The sequence below is a fragment of the Sander vitreus genome, chromosome 16 (genome assembly GCF_031162955.1).
Source record: "Sander vitreus isolate 19-12246 chromosome 16, sanVit1, whole genome shotgun sequence".
Classification (NCBI taxonomy): Eukaryota; Metazoa; Chordata; class Actinopteri; order Perciformes; family Percidae; genus Sander; species Sander vitreus.
Window position 1 is genome coordinate 548,421 of NC_135870.1, and position 22,752 is coordinate 571,172.

The 22,752-nt window shown below is 44.6% G+C and overlaps 1 protein-coding gene across 4 annotated transcripts in view; it reads right to left on the reverse strand.

Moving 5' to 3' along the window:
• Positions 1 to 2,405: 2,405 nt before the first annotated feature.
• The window catches only part of myo5b (myosin VB), a 70,482-nt gene continuing 50,135 nt past the window's right edge, over positions 2,406 to 22,752 (reverse strand). For 3 of the 4 annotated variants that reach the window (XM_078271677.1, XM_078271678.1, XM_078271680.1), the window contains exons 25-39: positions 22,509 to 22,628; positions 21,745 to 21,891; positions 20,635 to 20,700; positions 19,499 to 19,738; positions 18,421 to 18,518; positions 14,571 to 14,769; positions 13,689 to 13,782; positions 13,203 to 13,346; positions 12,074 to 12,225; positions 11,848 to 11,937; positions 10,817 to 10,967; positions 8,561 to 8,855; positions 7,642 to 7,816; positions 6,773 to 6,853; positions 2,406 to 4,957 (exon numbers count right to left, since the gene is read on the reverse strand). In XM_078271677.1, coding sequence (XP_078127803.1) covers positions 4,805 to 4,957; positions 6,773 to 6,853; positions 7,642 to 7,816; positions 8,561 to 8,855; positions 10,817 to 10,967; positions 11,848 to 11,937; positions 12,074 to 12,225; positions 13,203 to 13,346; positions 13,689 to 13,782; positions 14,571 to 14,769; positions 18,421 to 18,518; positions 19,499 to 19,738; positions 20,635 to 20,700; positions 21,745 to 21,891; positions 22,509 to 22,628 — 2,205 coding nt within the window. In that variant the 3' untranslated portion in view covers positions 2,406 to 4,804. The remainder of the gene's footprint in view (positions 4,958 to 6,772; positions 6,854 to 7,641; positions 7,817 to 8,560; positions 8,856 to 10,816; positions 10,968 to 11,847; positions 11,938 to 12,073; positions 12,226 to 13,202; positions 13,347 to 13,688; positions 13,783 to 14,570; positions 14,770 to 18,420; positions 18,519 to 19,498; positions 19,739 to 20,634; positions 20,701 to 21,744; positions 21,892 to 22,508; positions 22,629 to 22,752) is intronic. The other variant, XM_078271679.1, reaches the window with a different exon arrangement.

A 22,752-nucleotide genomic window follows, 5' to 3' on the forward strand; every position in this document is an offset into this window, starting at 1 on the left:
ACACTTTGTAAAAGCACATGGCTGAGGAGTTAAAAACATATATATTGTATTTTTATACTATATATATATATATATATGTGTATATGTTTCTAAGTCATTGTACAGCAGTGCTGCTCTGTTTCAGGTGATTATAAATAGAAATGAGATCACAAAAAGGCAAAAGAAAGGCAGCAGGACGTTGTGATTACTTTTGATTTGTTAAAACGCCAACGTGTTCTCATGAACGGATCCGTACCAGACAGCAGAGTAACGGCCGTACCCCGACACGTACCATATATATCAGATCAAACTATGTGACAGACGGCCGGACGCGTGAAGGCGCTACAGCGCTGCGTCCTATCAGAGACAGTTAGTAGACATGTTCTGATACTGATACTAGTATCTGAAAAACCTCCAATACTGAGAGTACTGCAGTTTATGCACCAATCAGATACGTAATTTAGCCCCGAAGAAAATCAGCTTTAAAGTAGTTTATTAATGCCGTTATTCTGTTATGACTGACTGTCAAACTGGATATTAAAAGACAGTTCTGTAGTGTTCATTGTTAGTGTTTGTTAAAGTTTAAAACTGAGCCCGACCGAACAACAAAGGTATTAATCGTAATGGTAACGGGTTCATTTGATGACGTACAAAGATTTGTGCTAACCAAAATGTAATAATAATAATAACATATCGCACGAAGCTAAGCGGCCGCGGTCCACAGAGCTCCGTGGTATCAGCGGTAGTTGTTTAGACGATAAAAAGTGAGCGTTGTGCGGCGATGAACATAAGTTTTAGGGTTAGTGTGTTTTATGACCCAAACATCCCCCCAGCAGCTACAGAGCTCCGTCACAGCTCGCTGGTATCAGCGCTGGTTAGTAGATGTGTTTACCCGAGAATAGGTGACTGTGAGTCGGGTACAGAGCACCGCGAGCTGACGGACGTTTTGGCGACAGTCTACGGTGGCCGACAGGGGCAAACGCACCACAACCTCACGAAACACACACAACACATGCAAATCAAGAAAACATCGGCATTAATTAGACAACATTCAGCAAACGCGCCGCAAATACACACAACACAACCATATACACACAACCATATACACACAACACAACCAAATACACACACAACACAACCATATACACACAACACAACCATATACACACACACCACAACCATATACACACACAACACAACCATATACACACACACCACAACCATATACACACACAACACAACCAAATACACACACAACACAAGCAAATACACACAACACAACCAAATACACACAACACAACCATATACACACACAACACAACCATATACACACAACACAACCATATACACACACAACACAACCATATACACACAACACAACCATATACACACACACCACAACCATATACACACACAACACAACCATATACACACAACACAACCAAATACACACACAACACAAGCAAATACACACAACACAACCATATACACACAACACAACCATATACTACACACAACACAACCATATACTACACACAACACAACCACATACACACAACACAACCACATACACACACACACAACACAACCAAATACACACAACACAACCATATACACACAACACAACCACATACACACAACACAACCAAATACATGTTGTGTGTGTATATGGTTGTGTTGTATGTATATGGTTGTGTTGTGTGTGTATATGCTTGTGTTGTGTGTGTATGCTTGTGTTGTGTGTATATGCTTGTGTTGTGTGTATTTGGTTGTGTTGTGTGTATTTGGTTGTGTTGTGTGTGTATATGCTTGTGTTGTGTGTATTTGGTTGTGTTGTGTGTGTATGGTTGTGTTGTGTGTATGTGCAGCGTGTTGTGTGTATTTGGTTGTGTTGTGTGTGTATATGGTTGTGTTGTGTGTATTTGGCTGTGTTGTGTGTGTATATGGTTGTGTTGTGTTTATTTGGTTGTGTTGTGTTGTGTGTATATGGTTGTGTTGTGTGTATTTGGTTGTGTTGTGTGTATATGGTTGTGTTGTGTTGTGTTGTGTGTATATGCTTGTGTTGTCTGTATTTGGTTGTGTTGTGTGTGTATATGGTTGTGTTGTGTGTATTTGGTTGTGTTGTGTGTATATGGTTGTGTGTATATGGTTGTGTTGTGTGTATTTGGTTGTGTTGTGTTGTGTGTATATGCTTGTGTTGTCTGTATTTGGTTGTGTTGTGTTGTATTTGGTTGTGTTGTGTGTGTATTTGGTTGTGTTGTCTGTATTTGGTTGTGTTGTGTTGTATTTGGTTGTGTTGTGTGTGTATATGCTTGTGTTGTGTGTATTTGGTTGTGTTGTGTGTATTTGGTTGTGTTGTGTGTGTATATGCTTGTGTTGTGTGTATTTGGTTGTGTTGTGTTGTGTGTGTATATGCTTGTGTTGTGTGTATTTGGTTGTGTTGTGTGTGTATATGCTTGTGTTGTGTGTATTTGGTTGTGTTGTGTGTATTTGGTTGTGTTGTGAGTGTATATGCTTGTGTTGTGTGTATCTGGTTGTGTTGTGTTGTGTGTGTATATGCTTGTGTTGTGTGTATCTGGTTGTGTTGTGTGTGTATATGCTTGTGTTGTGTGTATCTGGTTGTGTTGTGTTGTGTTGTGTGTGTATATGCTTGTGTTGTGTGTATTTGGTTGTGTTGTGTGTGTATATGATTGTGTTGTGTGTATTTGGTTGTGTTGTGTTGTGTTGTGTGTGTATATGCTTGTGTTGTGTGTATCTGGTTGTGTTGTGTTGTGTGTGTATATGCTTGTGTTGTGTGTATCTGGTTGTGTTGTGTTGTGTGTGTGTGTATATGCTTGTGTTGTGTGTATCTGGTTGTGTTGTGTGTGTATATGCTTGTGTTGTGTGTGTATATGCTTGTGTTGTGTGTATCTGGTTGTGTTGTGTTGTGTGTGTATATGCTTGTGTTGTGTGTATCTGGTTGTGTTGTGTTGTGTGTGTACATGCTTGTGTTGTGTGTATCTGGTTGTGTTTCATTGAGTTGTAGTGTGTTTGCCCCTGTCGGCCATCGTAACTCTTTAAGGCCTGTGTTTTACGACCCACACATCCTCCCCGATATCCTCCCTAGACTATCCAGCGTTGAGAGGCAGTTTTCTGCCTCTAGCTAGCTGGTCTGTGTTTTTATTGTTTACTTATTATTAGGTATTAAAACTACACAACTATGATGTAATATAACAAGACGAGAATGTTTGAAATCGTTGTGATGTCAGAGGAACAGTCACCGACAGAGTTAGAGTTATCTAAACTGATAAATCAGTTGAACGCTTACAAACAGGCTCGGTAGTGAACGCCACGCTAACGTGCCGACAGATTGGATGCGTTTGTGTTTTTAGCTGAGCTGGACCAGAGAATATTCGGCAAAAACAGATCGTCGGATCCACCTCATGCCGATAAGAAGAGTGGTTGATGTGGATTTGAAAGTTATGTTGTATTGTGTGTTCCCTCGGGGGAAGCACTACTGTAAACTGTACATGAAGTCATCATACAGTGCTCAGCATTAGTGAATACACCCACGCTAAAGATGACTAAAAAGAGGAATAAAAAAACATCTTTTGGAAATTGATCTTAATGCCTTAATTAAAAAAAATGAGGAAAAATTCAACCTTTAAGGACACCAATATTCTTTGTGAATGAATAATGTATCGTCAATAAATAAATGTTCTTCCTTAAAATACATTATTTCAGTTAGTCTAATAGCTGGTTTGATTTGCATTGAGAGATGATTTTATGGAAAGTACCCCATGTTAATCTCTAGGTATGGTGAAGGGTATGTGATGATGTGGGGGTATGGTGAAGGGTATGTGATGATGTGGGGGTATGGTGAAGGGTATGTGATGATGTGGGGGTATGGTGAAGGGTATGTGATGATAGTGGGGGTATGGTGAAGGGTATGTGATGATGGGGGGGTATGGTGAAGGGGATGTGATGATGTGGGGGTATGGTGAAGGGTATGTGATGATAGGGGGGGTATGGTGAAGGGTATGTGATGATGGGGGGGGATGGTGAAGGGGATGTGATGATGTGGGGGTATGGTGAAGGGGATGTGATGATGTGGGGGTATGGTGAAGGGTATGTGATGATGGGGGGGTATGGTGAAGGGTATGTGGTGATGTGGGGGGGTATGGTGAAGGGTATGTGATGATGGGGGGGGGCAAGGGAACTGTATCAGGATCATAGTATCCTGGATCCATGAAATAACTGGCCTTTCAAAATAAAAGTCTGCCTTCCTCTAAGGGAATCTAACATAGGGGTGTACTGACTTATGCCCCCTGTATTTTAAGGAACATTTCCAAAAGATGTTTTTTTTATTCCTCTTTTTAGTCAACTTTAGCATGGGTGTATTCACTAATATTTAGCACTGTATATGAACAGCAAGCGGCTCAAAAGTAAATGAAATTGATTATTGGTTAGTTTGTGTTTCGGAGTCCTGCGGTGTTTGTTTGTGGACAGAAACCTCCCACCTCATCGTGCAGGTTTTTGTGAATCTGGTTCTGATTTGTGGATCATGAAGCTATGGAGGCTCTTTTCTCTGCATCCTTCCTGAGCTTTCTGAAACTTCTCACTGACCTTCTTCCTGCTGTGGGACACTTTCCTGTTCCTTCTCTCACTTACGTCTGTCTGCACTTCCTGTTAGTGTCACTCTGTCACAATCCGGAGAAACAGTTAGTAACAGAAGAAGCAGGTTTGTAGTAGAAGTGTGTGTCCGTCTGCTGTTTTAAAGCTCAGTTTCCTGTCCAGCTGTGTGCGTGGTCGCTGTCTCCGTCTCCGGCGGTTCCTCTCGGAGACGTCAGACTCTGTTGAGGAAGTCGAGGCAGAGCGAGGGGGGGATGTGCAGCGTCTCCAGGCTCAGGGCCGACGGTGTGTACGGGAACAGGACCGGGAACGTGTGCTTGGTGTCCATCAGGAGCTGCTGAGGATCGCTTCTCTGCTGAGGACGGTTCTGGACACACAGAGACACACAACAGAGTGTCAAACTAAAGGATGATCACAACTCCTTATAAAGTTACACACTAGGAGAATTCATGTTTGTGAAAAAATAAACTCAAACAAAATGACAAAATGTTTTTTAAAAAAGTCAGAAAAACTTTGAAAAAAGTGACAAAATAATTACAAAAACTTTTTTTTTTAAACTGACAACTTTGAAAAAAGCTGAAAACGTTCGACGCACTTGTGGAAAATAGCGACAAAAACATTAAAAAAAAAAGCAGCAAAACATTTGTGGATCAGAGGACGGGCTGCCAGAGCAGAAAAATATATTTTTAATGCCAAATATCCTCGTGTTTCCCCAGTATTTATTCTGTAGTTAGTTGATGTTTGTAACAGCACGACAGTCGAGAGTTTGTTTTCTAAACTGATGAAGTCAGCTGAAGATAAGAGAGCAGGACGCCTCCATATCTGAGACGATCAAAACTGTCGATCGACTTAACGTTGTTGCATCAGAGGATGTGTCGCCAGTTAAGCTTTGGTGAGATCGTGGGACTTTTCAGTTTGATCCAAACCAAAGTTACAGACTCTGAAAAAAACTTTGTTGCACATGAATGTGCACAAACGTGGAATGCACTTGTGGAAAAAAAACGACAAACTCTCAAAAACTACTACTACTACTTCACCTTCTTCTTAGGCATTCACTCCTACCTAACGGTGTCTTTACAGGTCTCCCTAAAAAATCACTCAGTCATCATCGAGTCCTCACTAAGACCAAGAGACTGGATCACATCACTCCAGTTCTGAAGTCTCTACACTGGCTTCCTGTGCCTCAAAGAACTGATTTCAAAATACTTTTGCTGGTTTATGAATCACTAAACGGTTTAGGGCCAAAATACATTTCTGATCTGCTACACTATGAACCCCCCAGACCTCTCAGGTAGTCTGGGACAGGTCTGCTACACTATGAACCACCCAGACCTCTCAGGTGGTCTGGGACAGGTCTGCTACACTATGACCCACCCAGACCTCTCAGGTGGTCTGGGACAGGTCTGCTACACTATGAACCACCCAGACCTCTCAGGTGGTCTGGGACAGGTCTACTACACTATGACCCACCCAGACCTCTCAGGTAGTCTGGGACAGGTCTGCTACACTATGACCCACCCAGACCTCTCAGGTGGTCTGGGACAGGTCTGCTACACTATGACCCACCCAGACCTCTCAGGTGGTCTGGGACAGGTCTGCTTGTTGTCCCCAGAGTCAGAACTAAACAGGGAGAAGCAGCGTATAGTTTTTATGCTCCACATATCTGGAACAAACTCCCAGAAAACTGCAGGTCTGCTGCAACTCTCAGTTCTTTTAAATCAAGGCTGAAGACCTCTCTTTTTGATGTTGCCTTTCTTTAAATAATTGTTCATTTCTTAGACTGCACTGTACATTTTATTCTCGTATTTTATCTGTTTTTAATTTTGTATTCGTTTTTAACTGCTCTTTAATGTTTCATGTAAAGCACTTTGAACTGCCCCATTGCTGAAATGTGCTGGAGAAATAAAGCTGCCTTGCCTAACAGCATGTTTGTCTTGTGTTGGACCGCAGGAAGAAGATTCTTCACTACGCTGATGACTAATGGAAATCCTTAATAAACAATGAACAAGCCAGCAATCCAGTTTAGCCTTGGCATTTTAGCTTTTCAGCATTCACACACATTTTCTGCAGGAAATGCATTTTTTAGTTTGTTTAAAATCTGCAACAATACAACAATAATATTCCGTGTGACCCTGTTGATGATATAAATTCCTGAGAAGACAGAAGGCTGTGTGAGTCTCACCTGGATGTTTCTGATGAAGGACACAGTGACTCTTTCTTCAAACTCGTTCAGAGGAGTGTAAAGGTTCAGGATCTTCACAATCTGAAACACAGAGAACAGATCGGTGTTTAACATCGTCTCATGTTTCAGATCATGTGTCAGTGATCAGCTGAGGCTCCATCTCCAGCGCTACCTTTTGGTTTTAAGCGTTAAGTTTTGAGCCCAAAGTGATCTCCAGCAGAAGAACTAACCTCCCAATGGCTCATTCTGAGTCAGGAAAAACCCTGGCTATGTTAGGAATACTCGGTCCTCCGTACATCTGACCTCTTACGACCGCTACGTTCCCCCCTCTCATTCCCCCTGCTCTGGTGTTCCCCCCTCTCATTCCCCCTGCTCTGGTGTTTCCCCCTCTCATTCCCCCTGCTCTGGTGTTTCCTCCTCTCATTCCCCCTGCTCTGGTGTTCCCCCCTCTCATTCCCCCCTGCTCTGGTGTTCCCCCCTCTCATTCCCCCTGCTCTGGTGTTCCCCCCTCTCATTCCCCCTGCTCTGGTGTTTCCCCCCTCTCATTCCCCCTGCTCTGGTGTTCCCCCCTCTCATTCCCCCTGCTCTGGTGTTTCCCCCTCTCATTCCCCCTGCTCTGGCGTTTCCCCCTCTCATTCCCCCTGTTCTGGCGTTTCCCCCTCTCATTCCCCCTGCTCTGGTGTTTCCCCCTCTCATTCCCCCTGTTCTGGCGTTTCCCCCCTCTCATTCCCCCTGCTCTGGTGTTTCACAGCCCCTAAACCGGAGCACGGAAATCACTTTTGGCTTAAAACTCCGCCTTAAAAACCCAAACGTAGCGGTGTGAATGTAGCCCTGACATAGCCAGAGATCAGCTGAGCGTAGCGACTGACCTGCTGCGTGCTAAGCGCTGTGCACAGCGAGCAGATGGCCTCGGCATCCTGCGTGGTCTTCTTCTTGACCTGCAGCAGCTGGGCGGCCTGGATGACGGGCTCCAGCGTCGCCGCTGCTTTGCTCTGGTACAAGTTGTTGGCTCGCAGCCACTCCTCCATCTGACTCGTGTTGTACCTGAACACCGGGAAACAAAGTACAAAAACTCATCTACATTTCTTACTAAACAAAACACAAGTTCTATACATACATTACAAACAGAAAGATTATCAAGACGACCCTTTGCATCTGTTGAATGTTTAAAACATATTTTTAAAATTGAAAAGTGAACTACACAATTTTTATGTCAAAATATTCAGACCTTTTCTCTCAAAATATAAAAAATGTTCTCTCTAAATCTTCAGCCTTTTCTTCAGTGTGTATGAAGTGTGTGTGAAGTGTTTATGACGTGTGTGTAGCCCTATGTGTGTAGCCCTATGCGTGTGTGTAGTCCTATGCGTGTGTGTAGTCCTATGCGTGTGTGTAGTTCTATGCGTGTGTGTAGCCCTATGCGTGTGTGTAGTTCTATGCGTGTGTGTAGCCCTATGCGTGTGTGTAGTTCTATGCGTGTGTGTAGTTCTATGCGTGTGTGTAGCCCTATGCGTGTGTGTAGTTCTATGCGTGTGTGTAGCCCTATGCGTGTGTGTAGCCCTATGCGTGTGTGTAGTCCTATGCGTGTGTGTAGCCCTATGCGTGTGTGTAGTCCTATGCATGTGTGTAGTCCTATGCGTGTGTGTAGCCCTATGCGTGTGTGTAGTCCTATGCGTGTGTGTAGTCCTATGCGTGTGTGTAGCCCTATGCGTGTGTGTAGCCCTATGCGTGTGTGTAGCCCTATGCGTGTGTGTAGTCCTATGTGTGTGTAGTCCTATGCATGTGTGTTACCGTAGCTGCATGCCGGTGCTCCAGGAGCACACGTCTTTGCGCAGCAGCAGATTGTTGAGCGTGACGGCGTTGATGCAGTGGAACAGCTGACGGACCACCTGACCCGTGATCTCGGGGTCCAGGCCGTGCTCTTGCATCACGGCGTGGAACTGGCCCAGCTGGCGGATCAGCGCCTGCAGCGTGTAGCTGGCGGGGCCGCCAGCGTCCGTGTCCATGCTGGACGAACGGTGTCGGTAGCCCATCGGCTTCACCCCCGCCAGGCTGGGGATGCTCTCGCTCTCCAACATGGCCGACACTGAACACAGACACAAACAGAACAGTGCCGTCATTTTACTGCATTTATTTATAGACCTTTTGGTCGTTGTTTTCTGCATTTTTGTCGCGGTTTCAAGAGGAAGAATGGAGAGACGCTAAGCTAACGTTGTGTCCTACATTACGTTTGCAGTAAGCATTTTCTTCCCAAGTCATATATTGAAGAAAATTCAAGGAAAAATACTGGCCCAAAGGCCAGAGGAAGATCTGACTCCAGTTATCTCTAAACTGTAAGTCTCACCTGTTGGTTAATGAGACTAATGACACCAGAACTCAGGGATCAAAACTGAGACAATAGATTAAAGTCAACAACATTAAGTGAAGTCCAGCATTCAAGGTTACAAAACACAATTGTGGTTTCATAAAATGACTTTTCTGGTGATTTCCCTAACCGCAGACAAATGGAAAACATTGACAAAAACATTTGATTTAAATCAAATGTTTTTGTCAATGTTTTCCATTTGTAAAATGCTGAAAAAAAGTGACCAAAAAACTTCTTAAAAAATTGACAAAAACAATTAAAAAAACGCCAAAAAAATGACACAAAACATTTGAAAAGTTTTTTTGTACAAATTTACAATAATTAATTAAAAATTATAATTAAAAAAAATGCCAAAAAAGTCGAAAGAAAGTGACAAAAAAATTGGAATAAAATCAACAAAAACGTCAAAGTGTAGAAAAAGAAAAAGAAAATGTTGAAATTTCGACCCAGAAGAACACAAAGTAGCTGGTTGGTTGACGGGAAGACAACACAAGGGTTAAGAAATGTGAGTCACCGAAGTAGATATATGAAACGAAAGCAAGTTTAAACTCCACTCTCTCAGAGATTTGGTAAGCCTGCCCCTGAAGCTGTACCGCTGCTTCTGATAACACCGCAGCAGACGTTAACGTTACAGAAACTACAGGAAATGAGCCAGATGAGGCTGATGCTACACACGCTAACATTACAAAAAACCCATGACGGGTTGCTCTGGGACAGGTCGCTCTGGGACAGGTCGCTCTGGGACGGGCGAGTCTAATGCTGGGACGGAAAAAATGACAGTATATTCACTACAAAAAACTAGACTACACCGCTGGTTAAAACGGACCAAACTGCTCAGCTGTAAAAAGAACCTGACTCAGAAAAAAACAGCTGCCTGTGTGTCTGAATAAAGCTGAGCCTGCTGAGGTTTATCTGCAGCGATGACAAGCATCCTGTGTTCTTCAGAACCAAAAATACTTTCATATCTACAGAGGCATCTGTTGACAGCAGCTGGGCGGTAGCCGCGGTAACCGCTGTACACAGAGCAGATATCAGCACTTATTATGACGAATCATAAATAATGAAATGAGTCACAACAACATCTGTGACAAACATCTAAGAAAGTTTGTATGTTCAGCAGCAGTTAGTAACAAGCTGTAATGTTACCCTACAGGACTAATGTTCAGCAGCAGTTAGTAACAAGCTGTAATGTTACCCTACAGGACTAATGTTCAGCAGCAGTTAGTAACAAGCTGTAATGTTACCCTACAGGACTAATGTTCAGCAGCTGTTAGTAACAAGCTGTAATGTTACCCTACAGGACTAATGTTCAGCAGCAGTTAGTAACAAGCTGTAATGTTACCCTACAGGACTAATGTTCAGCAGCAGTTAGTAACAAGCTGTAATGTTACCCTACAGGACTAATGTTCAGCAGCAGTTAGTAACAAGCTGTAATGTTACCCTACAGGACTAATGTTCAGCAGCAGTTAGAGTCACTAAAAGTTCTGTTGTTGCTGCTGACAGACTCAGATTATTATTCTAAGTGTCTGACAACATTATGAAAGGATCTCTACAGAGATAGACCTTTTAGTTAAAGAGGAAGATCCTTTTAGTTTAACACGAAACAGCCCTGAAATCACCATCACCAAACTACACCAGACTCCATGTAAATAATACAGCCTTTAAAGAGAACCTAAACTCACCGATCATGGGCTGGATGGTTGCTTCGGCCACTTTGATGAGCTGCTGGTAGATCTGGATGGAGAGGTCGCTCAGCACCTGCCGGTACTCTGCCAGGTCGAAGTTCTTCAGACAGTGTTCGTTCTGTTTGCTCGTGTTCTGCGTCATGAACGCCTGAACGACAACATTCCCATTTAAATCATCAATAACACAGCTGCAGTGCATCGGCTGGCTGATTTGGCTGACGGTAATCAAGCTCTGGGTCGTGGCAGTGTAAACGGGCTGTTGGCTGTCCACCAACATTTTACATTTAGATATACAGTACCAGTCAAAAGACGGACACAGGTGTGTCCAAACCTTTGGCGTGCTATATAAGTCTAAATTTGCATGTGCGTGTGTACGGTGTGTGTTCGTGCGTGCGTGTGCGTGTGTGTGTGTGTGTGTGTGTGTGTGTGTGTGTGTGTGCATATGTGTGTATGCATGCGTGTGTACGTGCCTGCGTGTGTGTGCGTATGTGTGCGTGTATGTGTGTGTACGCGTGCACGTTTGTATGTGCGTGCATGCGTATGTGCGTGAGTGTGTGTGAACGCGTGCGTGTGTGTATGCGTGCATGCGCGTGTTGTGTACACGTGTGTGTGTGTGTGTATGTGCGTGCATGTGTGTGTGCGTGTGTACACGTGTATGTGTACATGCATGTGTGTGAGTCCGTGTGTGTATGTGCATGCGTGTGTGTGTACCGAGCGTGTGTACATGCCTGCGTGTGTGTGCATATGCGTGTGTGTGCATGTGCGTGTTATGTGTGTGTACATGTGCGTGTGTGCATTTGTATGTGCGTGCATGCGTGTGTGTTGTGTACAAGTGTGTGTATGTGCGTGCATGTGTACGTGCGTGAGTGTGTGTGTGTGTGTGTACGCGTGCGTTTGTAAGTGCGTGCATGCGTGTGTGTTGTGTACGTGTGTGTGTGTGTGCATGTGTGTGTGCGTGCGTGTGTGTGAGTGCGTGTGTATGCGTGCGTGCATGCGTGTGTGTTGTGTACACGTGTGTGTGTGTGTACCTCGTCTCCACTGTACTGCTTCAGACAGTGCAGCAGCCGGCTGGTGTTGGCCAGCCAGAAGGACGTCATCTCAAAGTCTTCATTGTTTTTCTGCAGAAGGACATAAAAATAGATATTTTAATAAAAGAACATCAGACATTGAATCCGACATAATAGGTAGTTTCAGCCGAGTGCACATTAATCCAGGATGATGATGTGAAGATGTAGCCGTGTGGCGAGCGCTGACCTTGAGGACTTTCTTCACGGCGTTGATGGTGGCGGTGAGCAAAGCCTCCACCTTGCTGTCGTCGTTGATGTAGTCGGCGTGGCGGATGCACATGAACAGAATATAAGCCGGCAGACAGGGGACGGTGGCCGACACAGTGCTGGGCCGGATGTCTGGAACCCAACACACACACAAGTCACTGTAGGACTCAACAACTGCACTAATAATAAGAACTAACTAATAACTAATAGGACCTAAAGAAACATGGCGTGAGCGTGGCGTGAGCGTGGCGGCTGTGTGGTGTTTTCTATGTCTTTAACACCAGAAAGGTGTCTGACTGCTGCTGCTGCTGCTGCTAGTCTTGTCTGGACACATGGATGTTTACCATAAACATAAACATAAACATATTCTGATCTGATTACAGCAAAGACAACGTCAGCAGTATTGATATAATAGGCTCCAGAATATTTCCTTCTGTGTTGACAGGTGCAATATTTGAAAATCGATAATTATAATAATGACAATTAAATCTGCATTTAGATCAGAGACTTTCAAACATCAACATGTCATTTATTAAATGCACGCTCTAACCTGTTAACATGGGAGCCCAAATAAAAATGGACACGCCACTGACACGCTCACGCCACGCAGCCGACACGCTCACGCCACGCAGCAGACACGCTCACGCCACGCAGCCGACACGCTCACGCCACGCAGCCGACACGCTCACGCCACGCAGCCGACACGCTCACGCCACGCAGCCGACACGCTCACGCCACGCAGCCGACACGCTCACGCCACGCAGCCGACACGCTCACGCCACGCAGCAGACACGCTCACGCCACGCAGCCGACACGCTCACGCCACGCAGCCGACACGCTCACGCCACGCAGCAGACACGCTCACGCCACGCAGCCGACACGCTCACGCCACGCAGCCAGTGTGAAGCCGGCCTTAGAGGAAAAGGCCTCAGAGCAGAATGTCGACTGAATGTTATCTGGGGCTGTTTATCCTGAGATCTCAGCCCGTTTTACCTGACCCCTCAGGCCTTATGTTCTCATGTGTAAGACCTGATTGTGATGGCTGAGGGTGTCTGTCTGATGTCCCATCAGGTGACCTCTCTGTGTCTTTAATAAAAGAGGAGACTGACCTGTGACCAGGGTTTTGATCAGCAGGGCCTCGTCCTCCTTGTGGTACTCCAGCATCCCCTCAAAGTCCTTCTCCTTCCTCTGGACCGTCACCTGCCGGGTCAACTCAGGACGAGACCTGCTGGACTCAACTGCAGCCTGAGAAGCTGCAGAGAGAGAGATAGACAGACAGACAGACAGACAGGGAGACGGAAAGAGAGAGAGAAAGACAAGGAGAGAGAGAGAGAGAGAGAGAGACAGAGAGAGAGAGAGAGAGAGAGAGACAGAGAGAGAGAGACAGAGAGAGAGAGAGAGAGAGAGAGAGAGACAACATGTTTTTGTGTTTTGTTCTTGCTAATGAAGCAAATTGAATAAAAATAAAAATGATCTTGCAGAAGAACAGCTGCAGATGTGAGTGAATGAAATGTATTTACAGGTCACTATTTGCAGATATAAAAAAATGAAAATGTGCTCGACATAAATGAGACAGGAAGAAGAGCTGCAGTTACCTTCAAACTCCTGGACTTTCTTCATGTAGATCCTCAGCTGCTTCTTCAGCTTCCTCTCGTTCTTCTCCAGTTTCTCCACCATCTCCTTTAGGTCCTGAAAACAGACGGACAACATCCCACCGTCATGGAGGCTCAAAATAAAGTGTGTGTGTTGTGTCTTCTATTTTAATGTCCCCAGTGTCAGGCCTCTGTCCTGATATCATGGTCTGTTTTTAAATCAATGGGAGCATCATTTACTAAATGAACATCATGCTGTATAGAAGAAGACTTGAAACTAGTGATTGACACCATAAACTCATTATGAAAATGTTTACTGAGGTAATAAATCAAGAGAGAAGTACGCTCATTGTCTCAGAGACTTCAACAGACTCAACAGACTTCTTTTTGGAGCCAGTGGAGTCGCCCCCTGCTGGACATTAGAGAGAATACAGCTTTAAGGAGCTTCAGCACACACACACACACACACACACACACACACACACACACACAGAGACACATATATACACACACATATATACACACACACACACACACACACACACACACACAGAGAGACACATACACACACACACACACACACACACACACACACACACACACACACACACACACACACACAGAGACACACAGAGACACACACACACACACACACACACACACACACAGAGGGGGCAGGTCTTCTGTTTACATCCGTGTAATTCATGGATTAATTTACACAGCATCAAAACATTATTAGTCCCCGTTCACTACAGGATGGATTTTTACTGAAATAATGTCCCATGTTGGGCAAAGGAAGGGGTGGGGCTTACAGACAGGAAGAGGAGGGACTTTGTCTGTCTGTAGGGTAGTGTCCCAGTGTTGAGAAGTTAAACTGTCTCTCACCAGGTTGTCGTTGGTGAGGCGTGTGATCTCCTGGCCGATGCTGAACTCCACCTGAGCCTCGGGGGACAGCCCTGCCGTGAAGTTGAGCAGCTCCGTCTTCTTCTCGATGTCGTCTCTCTGCAGCTCGATCTGAGTGTGGAGGGCGTCCAGCTCGTCTTTATGCTGCCGCAGCTGGGTCTGTAGCTGGGCCTCCAGCAGCCTGACACACACACACACACATTATTATATTAATAATAATAAACATTATACTGGGTCTGCAGCTGCGCTTCCAGCAGCCTGACACACACACAAACATTATAATTATAATAACTGTTATAATAATAAACTTTATTTATACAACACCTTTCATACAGAGAGTTTGGTTCAAAGTGAGAAACCACAAAACAGGCAAGATCACATCAAACGGCCATCAAACAGATTATATATATATATATATATATATATATATATATATATATATATATATATATATATTTCTGTGGCTTTATTCAATGCTTGTGTTACTTAGACAACAGAGAGCTGGTCTAACTTGAACAGGTCTGTCTTTAGGTCTCTGTGGATCTGCGTCGGGCTCAACTCTTAACGACAACATTCAGATGTTAAATAACTCAGCAGGTTAGAGGCCTCGTTAGTTCTCGGAGAATCTCTTTCACATCCAAGATAAAGTGGTTTGGGATCCAGTCCATACGCAATCAAATCCAAACGGGACTTTGAGAATCTAAACGGATTCAGGAAATCGGTGGTAAACTCAGCCTTCCAGAAATCTCCGTCTAGATGTGTAACCGTACGTACACACCGCGGCCGACTTGAGCTTCTAAGTTTCAGAAAGTCATTCATTATTAACGGAGCCGGCTTCTCGCAGCTGGGCGTGTTGAGCATTTTGAGCGACCAGAGCACAGTGGCGGATGCAGAACGTGACAGGTGGGCGGGCCTGGATTTAGTCGAGGTGGGCCTGAATCTAGGCAGTTGTCCCGAATCATCCACATAGTTCCCGAATCCAGGAAATGATACTAGAGCAGCAGTCTTGACTTTCCTGATGAAACATTTTTCACAGGGCTTAAAGGAGAAAAAGGGAATTCATTATAGATGGATTATCATTTTCGTTGTTCAAGATACTGCTCGTTCACCTTCCAGTTATGATTAACTATCTCATATTTTTGACTAGGCTAAATAAGCCAACATATCAACAAACTATTTTCAACATACTAGGTCATAGTTTTGACCTCAACCAAAACATTATTGTATCTCATGTATTGTTTTCTTGTCCCTGTAGAAATGTGTTTCTTTATGTTGAACATCGGACACATTTGAGCAGAAGAGGACCCTAAAGTGCTCTGATATTGGCCAATTTGCGTTTCTAGGATGGCGAAGGAATGTCCCGCCCTTATCCACCTCTGATTGGCTGGTACCTGCTGCCTTCGTTTGTTGGATTGGTTAGGTTTAGGCATGAGGAAGGAGATTGGTTAAGGTTAGGTGTGAATTTCTGATTGGGCGGGCCAGCTGTCAATGTGGGCGGGCCCACAGCTCCGCGCCTGCCAGAGCATCAAGTAGAAAGTTGAAGTTTGGTCAACGTTATGCTAATGAGCGATGACGCGGTTCAGCGGCAAACGACCAGCAACCAATCGGAATATAGACGTCCTTCGCGCTGGCTGATCCCAGAGAAACTTTCATTCCTACCAAAACATTAGTTCAGAGAAAAAGGAGGAGGAGCTCATCATCAGGGCAGCACGGTGGCCTCACAGCAACAAGGTTCTGGCTCCTCATCCAGGTCGTCCCGGGCCTGTCTGGGTGGAGTTCTCCCTGTGTTTGCGTGGGTTTCCTCCCACCATAAAGACATGCATGCTGGGTAACTAGGACTACAGTTGAAAATTAGCCAACTAGCTAACACTGGCGCATTTTCAGAAATGTTGATTAATGTGAATTGTCCTAATCAAAAAATCAAAAATCAAAAAATAATCGCTGTTGCTGAGTTCCCTAAAATGTATGATATGACTTTGTTTGCGTATAGGGACCAGTTCTAAAAAAACGAGGCATGGGATGAAATAGCTGGGATAGTTGGTGTCTCCGGTGAGTTGGTGAAGTGTGTGATGATGATTTATATTATTTTTAACGAGGGCAGTGCACCGTAGCATGCTAGTCTCCCTTGCTTGATGTGAATGGTAGGGTTGCACGGCGGTAGTTGGTGCTAGTCATCATGGTGAGCGGCCCCACGCTGTCAAACTGCTCCGTGTCCAGCCTGAAGGGGGGCTGGAAGCTCTCGTCATCAAGCTGCAGCTGCTGCTCCAGCCGCTGATACTCTCCGAATGATGACGGTCCTGGACGGTGTCACGAACCCAAAATGTCTGAGTCCGACGTCTTACGCAAATACAATACAGCAGCACCAAACACAACAACTTTGTGATGATCCATAATGATCCAGTGATACACATTTGAGGATGAGCACAACTTTTATAGGAAATATTTTCGATCTAGAACGCTCGTTTTAATTCATTTGCTCACGGTAACACCGATTTGACCAATTGCGTCCAATAGTTTTTAAATGATGTCAGATGCGTCTTGTCAGAGCGACCAAAGCGTCAAGAGCTTCCCCGTACTTTTTAAAAAGCGTCCTTGACCGGGCGGCCAGAGCCTCTTTGCAGCTCAAGTCGGCGGCGGTGTGAACGTAGAGTCAGACTCAGAGTGTTTTACAATCTGTCAGCGTGAGGGAGCATCAACACCAAGCAGCCAGCTGGTATATCAGTCAGAGAAGAAGAGAAAGTGAAAGACAGCGAGCACAAGAAGAAGAGAGCAAACCGAGACCTGGCCACGTGTTTGAGACCCTGGTAAGCCAAACCCAGTGCTGGAGGACAGACAGGTACAGAGAGACAGACAGGTACAGAGAGACAGAGACCTGGCCACCTGTTTGAGACCCTGGTAAGCCAAACCCAGCTCTCCATCTTCATTCAGATAGCACCAGTCCTGCAGAGTGCTGGAGGACAGACAGACAGGTAGACACAGAGAGACAGACATACATACGGACAGGCAGACAGAGAGACAGACAGACAGTCAGGCAGGCAGGCAGACAGACAGGCAGACGGACAGGCAGACAAAGAAGCAGAGAGACAGACAGACAGAGACAGAGAGAGGACAGGAAGAAGAGCACATGGTGAGGAAAGCGGCAGAGGAAGATTAAGCAGACAGTCAACAAGTGTTAGTCTCCCCCCCCCCCAAGAACATCGAAGAAAAGCGACAAAATGTCAGAAAAAACCAGTGAAATGTTGCCGAGGGCAGCTCACTAGAGGGATCTAATCTAAAAGGTTGGTGATGGCCGGCTCTGGGGGAGACATGAGCGCCTCTCAGTGGAGGAGGAAGGAACAGCTTCTCCAGACTGAGAAGGGAAACTGTCTCCTTTACCCTCCTGTTGTCCTCGGGTCACATTTGATCCGTTTACAAAAACTTTCTCTATCACAACTATGACAAAAGAACGTTGAAAAAAGTGACAAATGTTGGAAAAAGCTACAAAAACACAAGGAAAAAAATCGACAATTGTTGTTGTTTTATTAAAAACTCTGAAAAAAGTGACCAAAAAAAACATGAAAAAACGTTGCCTAAGGTGATAAAAACTTGTTAAAAAAGTGACACAAAAATTGGAAAAAGCGACAAAAAATGTGTTAAAAATTGACGAAAACATATTTAAAAAAAACGCCAAAAAAATGACAAACAAATTGGAATAAAATCGACAAAAATGTCAAGAAAAGTGTCGAAAAAGAACAAAAAAATGTTTGACATTTCAACCCAGAAAAACACAAAGTTGCAGGTCGACGGGACGACAACTCAGGGGTTAAATCCCAGAGGAGATGACATCACTTACTTTTTGGACTCACAGAGTCCGTGATAGGCTTTCAGAGCCTCGTCTTTGTCCAGCGGCTCGTTGCTGTTGTTGAGTTCAGGGACTTTATTCTCCTCCTGCTGAGACAGACACAGACTCATTATTAACCCTCTGAGGTCTCAGGGCATCTTCACACATCTTCTTACATTCACCTTTTTAACCCTCCATTTTCTAGATCAGAAATTTGGGTTTCTTCAATTTTCAAAAGAAATAACTTGACGGTTCCATACAACGCTCTCCACAAGTTTTACTCAATTTCACAGCATTTGAATTTTTTTTTTTTTACTATAAAAGAACGTTTAAAAAAAGTGACAAAAATGTCGGGAAAAGCTTAAAAACGTGTGGAAAAAAAACCCCCACAAAAAATGTCAAAAGGTGCAGAAAAAAACGTGACAAAAACATCGGTGGAAAAGCAACAAAAGTGTCGAAAAAGAGTTTCAATTTTGACCCAGAACAACGTGGTTGTTGCGTGGTCGACGGGAAGAAAAGACGAGGGTTAAGGTACACACACACACACACACACACACACACACACACACACACACACACTTTTATTTGCATATAACTGATCCCCGTGTGTTTCACATCAAAATGTTCAGAACAAACTCAGCTTTTCGTCTATTTTATTAAATCTCTTTTGAAAACTAACCTTAACTTATGATGTGTTGTACAAATTGTTTCGGTGTTTGAAAGTTATATATGATTAAAATAGTTAAATAAATATCTGAAATTAAATTTTGTAATATCGCTTTTTGAGTAGGAGCTTTGTCCAACACTGTTTGGAGCGTCTTTGGTTCTCAGAGGGTTACGTTATGTGGCTGTAGTTAGGGTTTATGTATGAAATGTTTAGTTCTAGTTGGACACTTCATGGGTTACACTGTGGTGCTGTGGCTGCTGTAATATGTTTTCTTGATTACTTATTCTGTGCGTGAGTAGAGTATGTTGTGTGTGGACACTGGACTGGAAGCTGTGGATGAAATGTCTTTTGTATTAGTGTCTGTAATGCTGTGTGGGATGGGACACTCTTATATCATATTATATGGAAAGAGCTGAACCGTACGATGCGCTGGTTGTTCTCCCGGAGCTGCGCGGCGCTGACGATCTGAGTCCTCAGAATCAGGACTTCCTCTTTGCGAGCGTCCAGCTCCTCATTGGCTGATTTCAGCTGACTCATCAGCAGGTTGTAGCTGTCCTGCAGCTCGTTGGACGAATCGCTCCGAGACGCTCGCTCAGCGATGCTTCTCCTCAGATCGTTGAGGTCGTTCTTCAGTTTCTTGTTCTCCGACTCCAGCTCCTGCCTCTGCAGAGACATTCAGAGTTTACAGATAGAGTAAGGCTACATCTCCACCGCTACGTTCCCCCCTCTCATTCCCCCTGCTCTGGTGTTCCCCCTCTCATTCCCCCTGCTCTGGTGTTTCTCCCTCTCATTCCCCCTGCTCTGGTGTTTCTCCCTCTCATTCCCCCTGCTCTGGTGTTCACCCCTCTCATTCCCCCTGCTCTGGTGTTCACCCTCTCATTCCCCCTGCTCTGTTGTTTCCCCCTCTCATTCCCCCTGCTCTGGTGTTCCCCCCTCTCATTCCCCCTGCACCGTTGCTTTAAAAAGAAACGTGCCTCTGCAGAGATGTTTAGAGTTAACAGATAAAGTAAGGGGGATTAAATGATTCATGGTGCGGATCTTCTAGACTTTCCAAATGTTATTGGACTGAATTGATCAAACTCTGGCAGTGAAACCAGTCACTCAAAATGTGTCTCCACTGATTTTACAGACGTCTCTTACTCTGTGTAAGTCTGAGGGGGGGCAAGACTTTTTGGGTCAGAGGGCATCATATGATGGGCTGGGAGTTGTAGTTCCCCTGTTAGTTTGGACGCTACACACTCAGAAACTGAATTACCGTTGTGTACCTTGAGGGGTTCAATGCTTGTCTCTTGATCCCTTTTGAAAGACAACTGTGTTCCCTTCTCTTTCATTTTGTACCCTCAAATTGTTCAAAAGGTCCAGTTCTGGCCTCTCAAAAACCAATGCTGTAGTCTTAAGGGAACATATTAAAACGTGTACCTGTAAGTACAGAAATGTTCTTGTCTCGTAGGTCTATTTTCTGAGTTTGTTTCAAAGCCCGGCGCCCTTCCTGGTGTACACTTAAACTGCCTGTTAATTATCCAATAGGATGAGGAGGATGTGATTCTGGGTTTTTGTACCTTGAGGTTGTTGTAGGCCAGATCAGCGTTCTCCTGCTCCGAGGTGGGACTCCTCGGCTCAGAACTCTTTAAAGAAACACAGAAATAAATGATTACAGTCTGATTAACTCTGACACACTGTTCTGTAGGAAGGAAGGTGAGACACCACAGGTGAACAGAATAAAATATGGTATCTGAATGACACTTTACTGACTTTAAGACAATTATTTCTGCATAAAAGGTTTTCTAAAATGTTATGTATAAATATGTAAATGAGGCATTATCTTCACATTGGAGAAAACTACAGACACAAGCAGTAAGTGTAGTTTAGCAGTGGTTTTCTTTCCACCGGTCTGAAAGAAGATTTGGTTATAGGGTTGGGTATCGTTTGGGTTTTTTCCGATACCGGTGTTAAAACGATACTTTTAAAACGGTGCCTAAACCGATACTTTAAAAAAAATAGGGTAATAGGGAATAGGGTATTTTACAATAACTTTGAATGCACCTCTAGGCTTACTAGTTTCAAGTGAACGCACCATGTCTGTGTTGTTTTTCCGACAACAGCCGCTGCAGACTGCTAAACGTCCCGCTGTTGGAATCCTCTCCAGTAAAATACAGTCACACCTTACACCGTTCAGCTGTCAGCATTTTAACATGTTTAATCCAGCTACTAGCTAGCGGTAGGCTAACGTTAGCTGCTGTCGAGTGTAGTGTTAACTAGCATCACGTGCAGCGATGCTCCTGTTGCCTCGAACGTCTGTTTCGGAGCATCAGAGAGCAACGCAAAAGGCATTTAATTGACCGAAATGAGGCACCGAAATCTGCGTTGCGATTCGGTCTGGTAGATACCGGTCGTTTAGACACCCAACCCTATTTGGTTATGGAAGAATATATGGAATATGGGTTATGGAATATAGTTTTTGCCTGCAGTGTCTCTGGTTAATAACAAAGCATCACCCTGTGTTTTAAATATGTAAATGTAAGAGGCATTATCTGATGCTAACTTGAGGTGAATTTAGAAGAACTCTACAAACACAAACAGACAGAGTATAGTAACATAAATGTTTTCTTTCCACTGGTCTGAAAGAAGACGTTACGGAAGATGAATGAACTGAAAAATGTAGTTTTTGCCTGCAGTGTGTCAGTGCGTTTGGCGAGCTCCTCCATCTTGTCCACGTTGGCCTGCAGCCTCTTCCTCTCCGTCTCCAGCTCTCTCACTCTCTTCTGCAGCTTCATGAACAGACTGATGTCCATCGCTGCCTTCTCCATGCCCAGATCCTGCACACCAAGGGGACACCACACAGGTAAACTTCACCTGGGAAAGAAAACAGGCTCCGCCCTCCTACAACCGCCATGCCTGCACCTGATTGGAAGGCCTCACTCTTTTGTCACTCGCTTTTTTCAACACATTTGTCACTTTTTCGTCGTTTCTGTCAAAGCTGTGAGAACATTCTGCAGATGCTGAGTCATCATTTTAGATCGACCACGGTCATTGTAACATATTTTAAAGGTGCACTATGAGTTCCTGCATGACGTCACTGCTGTTGATATTCAAAGTAAATACCAAACATAAAAGAGCAAGCTCGCCCCTCCCCCCATGTTTCACTGTCACTAACCCCCACCCCCTCCCGCAACCATCTTGTCGGTGATTGGCTGGAGTGGTTTGTTGTATTTTGGTGCCCAGCCTGTGCCTCTAGTGTTTGTTTGACGTTTACGACCCCTGTGTTGTCTCCCGAGACCAGGCTGTTTCACGGTGTGTTCAGGGGGCAGGCAGCTAGTGGATCAAGGAGAGATGACTACCATTTGAGACAAAGTTTAAAGTGACCGTTGTCAAACCTTCATGTATCCAGAAGTCAGACTGCTTCTGAGATTCAGACTCCGCCCCCCATACTCACCTCCAGCTGCTGGATGGCGTCTTCGGTGTCTCCGACCTCGGACATGGAGATGGACGTGTAGTTGGAGTCAGACTCCAGGCTGCTCTGATTGGACGGGTTCCTCCTGTGGCCTTGCTGGAACTGGAGCATCATGGGGGAGTGAGTTCAAATGTTAGGGGTAAAACTAGAGCATCATGGGAGAATGAGTTCAAATGTTAGGGTTTAAACTAGAGCATCATGGGAGAATGAGTTCAAATGTTAGGGT